The sequence below is a fragment of the Pseudophryne corroboree genome, chromosome 8 (genome assembly GCF_028390025.1).
Source record: "Pseudophryne corroboree isolate aPseCor3 chromosome 8, aPseCor3.hap2, whole genome shotgun sequence".
In the NCBI taxonomy this organism is placed as follows: Eukaryota; Metazoa; Chordata; class Amphibia; order Anura; family Myobatrachidae; genus Pseudophryne; species Pseudophryne corroboree.
The window spans coordinates 116,851,114-116,863,309 of NC_086451.1; the positions used below are offsets into that span (position 1 = coordinate 116,851,114).

General features: G+C 46.9%; 1 protein-coding gene across 5 annotated transcripts in view; it reads right to left on the reverse strand.

Moving 5' to 3' along the window:
• Positions 1-12,196, reverse strand: part of GOLGA1 (golgin A1) — a 217,811-nt gene that overhangs the window by 94,402 nt on the left and 111,213 nt on the right. For all 5 annotated transcript variants that reach the window (XM_063936885.1, XM_063936884.1, XM_063936886.1 and 2 more), the window contains one exon: positions 214-383. In XM_063936885.1, coding sequence (XP_063792955.1) covers positions 214-383 — 170 coding nt within the window. The remainder of the gene's footprint in view (positions 1-213; positions 384-12,196) is intronic.

Below are 12,196 nucleotides of genomic sequence, written 5' to 3' on the forward strand. Positions count from 1 at the left end.
CACTTATCTTTAATTACAATCACTGCGCCTCAAGCCTTCTTTTGTGTGCACATCACTGTGTACTCTAGCCTTAATGTATACTTATTATCCTTACTGATTCAGTATTATTGCTGCTGACAGCTCTCAGATCCTAGCATTACTCAATTGCTTGGCAGGACAAAAAGTTATAAAACTGTGACACACCTATTGCATACTGCTCCTGCTGCTACTCACGTCTGCTGAGTCAGCTTGGAGTTTTCCTCTTGCAGTTGCCGAAGATCCTTCTTTAGCTTAGCTGCCAACTTTTGGGTGTCCTGAAGCTCCGCTCTGGAAGCCTCTGCCTCTGTCCTTTGTACTGCCAAGTCTTGCTCTGTTTTGCTGAGCAACTCTTCTTTCTTTAACAGCTGAAAGTTGTAACCCATAGGTAAAAATGGCAAGTTTATTATCATTATTGTTATATTTTATTTGTAAGGTGCCACCAAGTCCCAGTAGCACCTTAGAGGGAGAGTTACAACAGTTTTAACCAGAGTTTCACAAACTCTGTCATTACAGTGCATGTTTTAAGGATATCCACGCTTGAGTCCAGACGGTTAATTCAAAAGGACTGAGGTACTAATTAAGTCACCTGTGTTCAAGCACTGATATCCTTAAAACTTGGAGGTATATTTTCTAAAGTGCGGATTTACAGAAGTGGAGATGTTGTCCATAGCAACCAGATTCTACTTATTTATCTTGCATCTTCTAGAAGATATTAGATAGAATCTTATAGGTTGCTATGAGCAACATCTCCACTTCCATATACCCGCACTTTAGCAAATAAACCCCCGGACTATAATGGTGGAGTTTGGGAAACTCTGAAAATAAATAAATATAATACACTGTAAAAACGTCAGACCGAGAAACAATGATACAATAAAATGAGAGACCGTATTACAGTATTTTATGCTTCTACAAAAATATTAGGGAAGATATTTAACTAAAACCTGCAACAGAAACACAACGGTTCTGTAGTATCCGATACATCTGAGCATGTGTATGCCTGATATTTAAAACAGCAATGCTATTACTAGCAAGACAGTGCTAGTAAAAGCTTTGTCCTATAAAATAGCAGGCATAAACACGATCAGAAGTGTTGGGTTTTACAACCCAGCTCTTCGTAATTAAACACCCAAATCTTCTCCTTCAGTTTAAATGGCATCACAGAAATACCTGATCAGGTTTCTTAGGCCCAGAGTTATGAAGCCTTGGAGAGTGAAAAATTGCATGGTGATAAAGTACCAACCAATCAGCTCCTAACTGTCATTTTTCGAACATGACCTGTAACATCACAGTTAGGAGCGGATTGGCTGGTACTTTATCAATGTGCAATTTATCACTCTCCAAGGATTGGTCCTTAAAGTTCTAAAAATGAGATTTCAATACTTAACATTAAATCCTTTGCTCTGATTCCATCTGGGGAACACTGGATCATGGGTTGCTTGAAGGGGAATGTAGGAGCTGGCACTTATTATACTAGTATAACTTTAAGACAGTAGCTTCTCCCCTCTGCAACCCCTGGTTGTCAGTGCAACTTCAAAAGTAGCCCTAAACCATGGGTGGACAACACAGAGTAAACCAGCTCAGAGTAAACAAACCAACAAAACACTGGGTGTAAGGATAGGAATACAGGGGGAGATGTATTATGCGGCACATATTGTGCCGCTTTAGCACTTCCTGCTTCACCTCTTTACTGAGGCAAAAGAAGGAATCAGAACCGACAAGATGTATTAACATCTCGTTTGCTGGAGCAGGGGAGTGAAATCTCACCCCTCTGGCGATCCCTGCCATATCCCACAGCTGTGTCTCTCCTTCAGGCCAGCTCACTGGCCATGCGCGAGATCTCGCCACTATCGTGAGATCTCCTGTGCAGCCCAGAGCCGGCAGCCATAGTAGCCAGGGGTAGAGCTGTCCCTGCTGTGGTTATGGGGCAACGTCAGTTGCAGCTGTCGAAATCGACAGCTACTGCTGCTGGAACGGTCAGTGCCACCAACTGTTCATACATTGCCTGACATACTGGTGCTCTATCTTGTAGATAGCCACACCGATGTAGACAGGGGCAGTCATACATGGGGTAGATAACATGTGCCAATACCACTTCACCCCCATACTGACCCTTCATACATCTACCCCACAGTGTGTCCCAGGTGGAATCAGAGAAAAGGATTTATCAGTAAGTACAAAAATCCCATTTTCCCTTTTATCCAGTCTGGGGGACACTAGCCTATGGGATGTTTAAAAGCCACCCTTAGGGGAGGGTATGCGCAAACCTGAATGTAAATCATTCCGTCAGAAACTAGAACCCTTGGATGTGAAAACAGGAAAAATGTTTTGTGAAGGTGTGGACAGGGGACCAGCTGGCTGAATGACACAACTGGTCCATAGAAGCCCAGGAAGAACTCTCACCTTATCTGCATTCCAGCTGACCAGCCATGCTTATTCACATCAAAAAGCAGGCAGGAGAGAATTAAATAGTGCAAAAATCTATACTTCAAGAGACTTTCTGCAAGAGATCTGGACATAAGGCAAGCTGCAAACCTGGACCCACGGACAATTTGAGAACATTTGTGCACCAGGACTGCAGGAGCCAATCTGGAATTACCAGGATTATCCGTATATCCTAAAACCAGATTCGTTTGACAATGCGGGCCAACAATAGGGGAACTGAGTAGTCATGGCATCCGCTGCAAAAGCGCTCAGATTCCTGGACCAGGTACAAAACAGGGGAACATTGCAGTTGGGGCAAGAGCGAACACAATGAAAGCTGTTAAATAAGTCTGCCAGAATTTATCAGGTGCATGAAAGGGAGTGGTCACAGAAAACAAAGGGGGGCTCCTTTCATGCACCTTAGTATGTGTTTCCAGACTGATTGAGCAGCTTTTACTGTGTTTGCAGTTGTGAAAGGCATTGTATGGGATCAGCATTTGGAAGGCATGCTGGTTCCTGTAGTGCTACTTGGAGATTCCAGGGGTGGCTCCTAGGTAAGCCAGCCCCCAATTTGGGTGTATTTCTGTATGGGCCTTTATCATGAAGCCTCACAATCAGGGGCGGATCCAGACTTTTCTTTTAGGGGGGGGGGGGCGGTTTATGAATGAATCCTGACTCCTCCCCCTCCACTCATTCCTCCTCATGGGTCAGAGAGAGAGAGAGAGACAGGGGTCAAAGAGAGAGAGAGGGGGGTCAGAGAGAGAGAGATCAGTGGAGAGACAGACGGGTAAGAGAGAGACACACAGGGGTCAGAGAGAGAGAGAGAAAGATCAGTGGAGAGACAGACAGGGAGTGAGAGGGGGAGTGACACAGGGGTCCGAGAAAGCGGGATCAGTGGAGAGAAAGAAAGAAAGAAAGAAAGAAAGAAAGAAAGAAAGAAAGAAAGAAAGAAAGAAAGAAAGAAAGAGACACAGGGGTCAGAGAGAGAGATAAGTGGAGAGACAGACAGGTCAGAGAGAGAGAGATCAGTGGAGAGACAGACAGGTCAGAGAGAGAGAGAGAGAGAGAGAGAGAGAGATATCAGTGGAAAGACGGACAAGGGTCAGAGAAAGATCAGTGGAGAGACAGACAGGGGTCAGAGAAATCGAGAAATCACTTTTATCTGTTGCAAAGACAGAGCTGGCAGCTACAGTGTTCAGACACAGGCAGTCAGACCTAAAGATGAAAATTGTATAGTCTAAATTCACCCCTACCTAAGCACATGTGCTGGTGACTGTCAATCATAAGATATGTGAACATGCAGAAAAAAAAATTGTACCGCACCACACAAGTGAACCTTAAGGTGCATACACACAGTGAGATTCGGGATAACCCCGATTTTCACTATGCGACAGGGGCTAGGTTGGCATTGCAAGCACATAATGACTGTGCTTGTGATACTGACTATATGCGATTTTGGCTAAGTGTCAATATTGACTATCTTTTCTTTTTTTTTTAAATAATTTTTATTCATGGGATCACAAAAACAAACAGATACCAACAGACAGTGGTTACAGTATATTACGTTGCAAATACAGTATAATAGTTGGTAATTATAAAGATAACCAAAAAAATGAACAGTGATCCATTTTTGACCCAGATAGCGGGTAGTATAAAACAGAAAAGGTGGCAGTCAGCAGCGCAGCTGACCGACTGACATTAATAAGTAAAAATAGAGAGAGGTCGAGAAGAAATAAAGACAGAGAAGAAGAAAGAAAAAGAGAGAAATAAACAAAATAGGATGGGGTAGAGTCCTCGGGAGGGTCCCATCAAATATAGTATGGGGAATCACAAGTTGAAAGGTGAAGGGGCGTGCTGGGAGGCCAGCCATGGACTCCATATTTTATCGAATGACTTAGAGGAGCAGTTTATGATGCTAGTCATGTAGTCCATGCTGTAAACGTACCAGATACGGGCAATTATAGATTGCATGGAAGGCGGGATAGGGTTTTTCCAATCTGCAGCTAGTTGACATGTCGTTGCAGAGACTATATGACGCATCAGTTTATTTTGAAATTTTGTTAGCGTTGGCAGGTTTAAGGGGAGGAGAATGTATTTAGGGTCGGAAGGAATAGGAATCTGCAATAAGCTAGAAATAAAATGTATCACTTCCCTCCACATATGCACTATTTTAGGACATGACCACCATATGTGTAGGAAAGAGCCCTCTGCGCCACATCCTCTCCAACACCTATCCGACGTATCCGGGTACATTTTGCTCAAGCGAGACGGTACATAATACCATCTATATAATAATTTATAGATATTCTCTTTGATTCTAACGCAGATGGAGCTAGACACCGCGTTACCCCAGGCTTCAGACCATTCCTCGTCATCTAAAGCCTAGCCTAGGTCCATTTCCCATGCTCTCTCATGAGGATCACGCTGAGAGGGAGGGTCCCCAGTTAGAGTAGTATATAAGAGGGAAATAAGGCCTTTGGTTGAGTGGCGTCTGAAACATATAGTCTCAAACGTGGTCAGGGGTCTGCTAGAGAGGAATGTGCAGTGAGGAATGAAAATGTCTGAGTTGTAAAAACTGATAAAAGTATCTAGAGGGAATATAAATTTTTTCTTGAATCTGAGTAAATTGAGGAAAACTGGTATCCCTGGTGATATCATTCAGATATAAAATACCTCTATCCTGCCAAGGGGCAAACAATGATCTATTTGTACCAGGAGGGAATGCAGGGTTGTGTAATATTGGGATGATAGGGGATGTGGCTGGGGCCAAGCCGAATTTCCTATTAGCAAAGTCCCAAACCGTTAGTGAGCGGTAAACTATGGGGTGGAATGCTACATTTCTAAGGCGGGAGGATTTCGAAAGCCAGAGAAGAGAAGAGAGGGTAGAGAGACCTAGGTCGGCGGCTTCTATAGATACCCAGACTCTGCGAGATTCGGGGTTGCACCATTGTACGCAGTGTGAGAGCTGTGTGGCTAAATAATATCTTCTAAAGTCTGGGATGCCTAGGCCGCCACTAAATGTGGGGCGCTGTAGAGGTTTCAATCGTACTTGGGGGCGCTTATTAGCCATATAAATTGTGACGTGTGAAATTGTAAGAATTTAAAAACAGATGGAGGAATAAATATCGGGAGGGTCTGGAATAGGTAAAGTATCCGAGGGAGCACGTTCATTTTCACCGAGTTTACCCTACCTATCCAGGAGATAAAGAGGCTAGACCAAGAAGACAAGTCTGACTTAATTCGATCTAAAAGCCTAGGGAAATTAGCTTGGTAAAGTTGATAATGGCTATGCGTTAGAAAAATACCTAAGTATTTAATCTTTTGCCTGTGCCATTGAAATGGAAAGGAATTTTCTAAAGAGAGCTAAACCGTTCCGGGGATATAAAAATTCAATACTTCAGTCTTACCTGTATTAAGTTTATAACCTGAATGTTTAGAGTAGAGGTCTATCTCAGAAAGGAGCGGCTGTATCGATTAAGCTGAGGATCCCAAAGATATTAGAACATCGTCAGCGTATAACGCAATTTTATGTTCAGAAGGGCTTACCCGCACTCCAGCTATATCTGTATTAGCTCGGATCACTGCTGCCAGCGGCTCCATGACCAGGGCAAATAGCAATGGGGAGAGTGGGCATCCCTGTCTGTTGCCGTTAGTGATACCGAACGTGGAAGAGGTGAGGCGATTAACAGAAACCGTGGCAGTAGGGGATCTGTAAAGCGCATAAACACCATCTAGGAATTTGCCAGAAAACCCCATCCTCCGGAACACTGGAAAAAGCGAAGGGCCAGGAAATTCTGTCAAAAGCCTTCTCGGCATCCAGTGCTAGCAACAGCGAGGGTAGCTTTTGTTTATGGATAGAGTAAATCAAATCTATGGCTCTCCTGGTGTTATCGGAGGCCTGGCGGCCAGAGATGAAGCCTACTTGGTCTGGATGTATCAATTGTGTGAGTAGGGGAGCCAAGCGGTTGGCTAAGATATTTTTTTTTTAAATTCAATAATTTTTATTGGTTTTTCATTTTGCATTGTAAACAATAAAACAAAAACCACTAAACAAAAAAGGGATGAGAGCAAAAAACCACGCAAATTCCACGCAAGGGAATACGCAGATTCCCAATTCAAACACAATACAGACAATATAAGTGCGATGTGCAGGCTTATCTCTTTAAACATACATTTGTAGATCAGGACAAAATGACACATATCAAGACAATTATCCAAATATAGTAGTCAAGTACTTCTCAGATATCCAACCAGCTAACTACAAATATACAACCCCTATCTACGAGTGCGGGCAAATGGGGGGCCGGTCGCGGGTCCCAAGGGCAATGTATAAGAGGAGAAATCACTGCTGCTAGTATAAACCCTTCTTACATAACTCTACATGTTCCCCACGGAACGTATCCCATCTCTCCAGCACACCCCCATATTAGTCACACAATGGTGAGTATTCAGTTATTCTGGTTCGTTGAGGCGGGAGAGCTGAGCCATCTGCCCCACAAGTCATAGTACTTGTTCCTTGCTTTTCTGGCCATATATACATATTTCTCCTGAGCGGCCGTTTCATTAACAAGCGAAACCCAGGACTGTACTGTGGGAGCATCTTTAGCTAGCCATAGTCTAGCGACACACACCTTAGCCAGGGCACACAGATTAATCAGATATCGTTTGCTAGGAGCGTCCAGGGCATTGTCCTCCAAGGCCGACAACACACACACCGCCGGGGTACACACAACCGATGGAATTCCAGTAGACACTATGATATTAGTAATACCAGACCAGAATGTTGCTATCCTAGGGCAAAGCCATATAATGTGCCAGTAATCAGCATCCAAACTGCCACATTTAGGACATCTGGTAGAATGAGTACCGCCTATGCGGGCCAATCTCACCGGTGTCATATACACTCTATGTATAATAAACAATTGGATTTGCTGATATCTAGTGGTGGTGGTAGACAACCGTGGAGAGCATAAAGCTCCCTCCCATATCTCGTCTGAAATTGGTCCCAGGTCGGATTCCCATTTATTTCTAAGAGAGGTCAACGGGTCAGAGTAGTGAGATTGAAGCATACTTGTATATATATTGGAAAGCAAATGCCCGTCCCCCAGACTCAGCAAGAGTGATTTAATTGGGGAGTCTAGAATCATCGGAGGGGTGTACATTACTGTACACCCCCCCTACTGTACATTAATCGCATGTCTCAGTTGTAAATACCGATAGAAGTAAGAAGAGGGTACATTATAGTCCTGTTGGAGCTGTTGAAAGGACTTCAAGATATCGCCGTTGTACAAGTGCCCCAAGGAAGTTACCCCCCACCTCCCCCACACCGCCCTAACGTGGAGCGAGGCTAATTCTGGGAAACCAAGGACATTATCTAATGGAGTGTCTGGGTCTATACCCTGGCCCCTCAGGGCAGCATGTACCTGTTTCCATACAAGAGTGGCCTGTCTTATTATAGGGACCTTAGATAGTTTAACATTCCCACAGAGTAGCAACTGTAATGGCGTGCCATCACGATACTCCTGCAGAAACATTTGGGAGTGTACAGTGAGACTACCGGAGTCCGTCACCCATTCCCAAACATGTGCTAACTGTGCTGCGTAATAGTAAAATTTAAAAATAGGGAGGGCTAAGCCCCCTACCGATCTTGGTCTAGACAAGGTATCAAGCTTCAACCGTGCTCTTCTGCTAGCCCAAATCAAGGAAGACAGTAAGCTGTCAATTTGCCTGAATATTTTTAAGCCAATATATATAGGTGACTGCTGAAGGACATAGAGGAGCTTCGGTAGATACACCATTTTCACCAAGTTGACCCTACCAGTAGTAGTCAGAGGCAAAGTCCCCCAAACCTTAACTTTCGAACGGAGATAATCAACCAGCGGCATAATGTTAAGAGAGACATAAGTACAAGGGTCGTTCGATACCAATATACCCAGATATTTGAAAGAGTCTACCCACCTAAGCGGGATATGGATCAAAGGGGCTACTGGGATTGGACCCTTAAGTGGAGTGATAGTGGATTTGTCCCAATTTATTCTGAGCCCGGAGAAGTGTCCATAGGTATTTATCATATCCAGAATTATGGGCATAGAGGAGACATAATCATCAACAAATAGCAAGAGATCGTCAGCATATAATGCTATTCTATCTTCCCTTGCGCCCACCCTAATACCCAGAATATCTCGACTAGCTCTAATCAAACATGCCAATGGTTCAATAGCAACGGCAAACAAGGTGGGGGACAGAGGGCAGCCTTGTCTCGTTCCCCTGGACAGGGGGAAGGAACGTGATACATATCCGTTCACTGAGACCCTGGCCATGGGCAGAGAATAAAGCAATTTAACATATTTTATAAAATTGGGACCCATGCCAAATCTACTCATAGTTTCCCATAGGAAGGCCCATTCCACCGAATCAAAGGCCTTTGCGGCATCCAAAGAGGCTACAACAGAAGAACAGGCCTCCCCATGCGAAACCTGAAAATGAGTGAACAAGCGCCTTAAATTAACGCCCGCGGACTTACCAGGCATAAAGCCTGTTTGATCCGGGTGAATGATTTGGGTTATAACCTGATTGAGTCTGGAAGCCAGGACCTTGGCCAGGATTTTAACATCCGTGGGTAATAGAGAGATAGGACGATATGACTCGACGCTCTCAGGGTCCTTATCCGGCTTTGGAATCACTATGATCAATGCCTCCGCCATAGAAGGGGGGAGCATATTTTGCAAATATAGTGTTAAATAAATTAAGCAATTGAGGGGCGAAAAATTTTGCGTGTTTCTTATACAACTCCGATGGAATACCATCAAGGCCAGAGGCCTTACCATCCGGAGACGCGGCGATGGCTGCCTCTACCTCCTCCAACGATACAGGAGCATCTAGAAGATCTCTAGCCTCACTAGAAATACAAGGCAACTGGGGCGTGGTCTAGCCGGCAACAGGGGAAGACGTGTCCCTGGGAAGCTCCAGCCTGCTTTTCCCCTTTCTAAGCCCTAACCTGGGCCCCTGCCCACTCAGCAGCACAGAAATTGCCCCCTGGACCCTCCAGATCTCCCTGCTCTGAGGGACCGAAGCCGCGGAATCGGGGGGGACCTGCGCTGCCCCCTGCGGATTGCGGCCTACTCCATCCACAAAAGCCGGGGCCTCGATTTTGGAAGCGGGCCGCCGAGAACGGCCGTCACCCGGACCCGATCGCCACCGCGGACCCCCAACCTCACCTGGACGCCGCTCCTCGGCCCCCGACGGACCCCAGTGCCCTGGAAGGGAAGGGGGAAAGGTGATCCTGCTGGGTGCATCGGCCGAGGCGCCTGTGACTGGCGGCCGGCGGCCATCTTGCGGCTGGCACCGCTCGGCGCCTGAGACCTCCTGCAGCACGCTCGCTTTGACCCCCCGGAGATCCAGCACCCTCGCTCTCTCCTACTGAGACCCGGCTGCACTGCTTTAGTTATAAAAAGGGTGGAGGACGGCTGGGAAACCCATAGAGGAAACTGCTGTTTGCTGCTGAATGGCAGACATCTTGTGACTGGCACCATACTCACATTGCTTCACAGGTGGGAGCTGAAGGTCTCACTGCAGTCCCTGGTCCCTGTGCTCTGTCACATGTAGTGTAGAGCTCACTCCTGCTGTCATTTCTGCCATTTCCGCGCTCAGTCCCTACTGTGTCACCCAGCCACCATTTCTTTGCCGTAGAGGACCCGAAATTTTCTCTTAACCCATGGCCCTGCGGCCTGACTGTCTCTTTTTTGCAAGTTTACTCTTATACTGATGGCCGGCTAGCCACCTAGACTCTGGGGTGGCGTGCTGGTGCTGACCCTGACGGGATGATGCTCTAATCACACAACGTTACTTCTGATGTTCTACTGACGTACCCAAGGTGCCCCATGGTGAGAGGAAAGAAAGGACCGCAAGGGAGAGGAAGGAAGTCACATACACTCACCCCGAAGCGTTCAATGGATACCCCGACCTCGGTTGACATGAGGCAATTTCTTCTCCCCCAGGGCTTTGCCCCCACGGCGGACGCCTCACTACCCTCGACCCCACGTCTCTCGCCTGTCTCGGACTCGGCTTCCCAAGTGGGATCACAGGCGGCAGCCCCACACGCCACGACGGACCCGGGAAGTCTCGCCCAGATTCTGACCCTGCTTCAGGCCCTCCCAACTAAGCAGGACTTTGAACACTTGGAAGGTAGAGTCAGGGAAACGGTCCGCTCAGAGATTGCTGCGGTTCAAGCAGAAATAACGCACATCGGCTCCCGCCTGTCTACGCTCGAAGGCTTCTCTTCAGACACAGCAGCTGCACATAACGCCCTCAGGGCCACCGTTATCAAGCAGGCGTCCTACCTCCAACAGCTCCAAGACCGTGTAGAAGATTTGGATAACCGCGGAAGGAGAAATAACCTGAGGGTCAGGGGGGTCTCGGAGGATATCGCACCTGCTTGCCTCATTGACTTCCTCACGACGGTTTTCAATGAAATTCTGGGCCGTGATCCCGCTTCAATAATCGAGTTCGACAGGGCCCACCGAGCCCTGCGACCCAGGGGCGCACCATCTGATCGCCCCCGCGACATCATCTGTCGTCTACATTATTACACGGAAAAAGAGGAGATCCTTCGCAAAACCCGCCGCATGGATGTGATAGAGACGGCCTCTCATAAACTTCAGATCTTCCAGGACCTATCGTGGACGACCCTGCAAAAGCGTAGAGCCTTACACCCGCTCACTGCAGAACTCCGGAAGCTGGGCATTAAATATAGATGGAGCTTCCCTTTTGGCCTCCAGACCTCGCACAATGGGACAATATACACCTTTAAAGACTCCTCCGACTTGCCCCTTTTCTGCCAAGCACTGGGGATACCACAGGTCTCTCTTCCAGAATGGCAGGAGCCTCTGACCGACGGTGCCCCACCTGAACTCTCCCACCCCGACAACGACTGGCACCTTGTCCACCGCAATCCGAGACCCCCTAGAGAGCAGCGTTCCTCTACGCAGTCGACGAAGAGATGAAGGTTTCGACCTGGTTTGGAACATTCACTGAAGCAATTCCGAGTGATCCTTCCTTAGCTTAATAGAATTGTTGCCGACTCGAAGGATCTCCTTGTCGTGCGACACACTCTCCCCGCGGGGAGGTGGCCGGGACATCGAGATCGCACTCGACTCGACGAACGTTCACCAGCTGAGCGGGTAGGAGATACCTGCTCCTGGTTAAATGACATTTCTTTTCAGTGGTTGTTTTTCTTCGTTGTGTGATCAAACCGTTAAGGTATATTACTGATTGTGATGTTATATTTCCTGTTGGGGTTGGGGCTGGCGCTGACCCCCCAGTTCGCCCCAGCACCGCCCGAGTATTCTTGGTCTCCGACGCGATTAGCGCGTCCGAGCTCCCGAGAGACGGTAGAGTTTTCATTTATTCAGTTTAATTCTTCAGCTGATATTTGAGTATGTTAGGTCTATCGACCTACCTTCTTTATGTTTTCTTTGCTTCTGTTTCCTTCTTTCCCTCTCCTCCCCCCCTCCCCCTACTGTGTGACTCTCTGCTGAGCGAGTTGTCCTGTCTTCCTGGTCAGACTAAGCATTCCCGACGTGTTTCTAGACGATGGCGGTAGACCCTAAGGTGACAAATATAAAACTGGTTTCCCTTAATGTGAAAGGCCTCAATGTCGCGGAAAAACGCTCAAGGTTGCTTAGGGACCTCTTTGCATTCAGAGCTGATGTGGCTTTCTTACAGGAAACCCACTTCAAAGTGGGAGTGGCCCCGG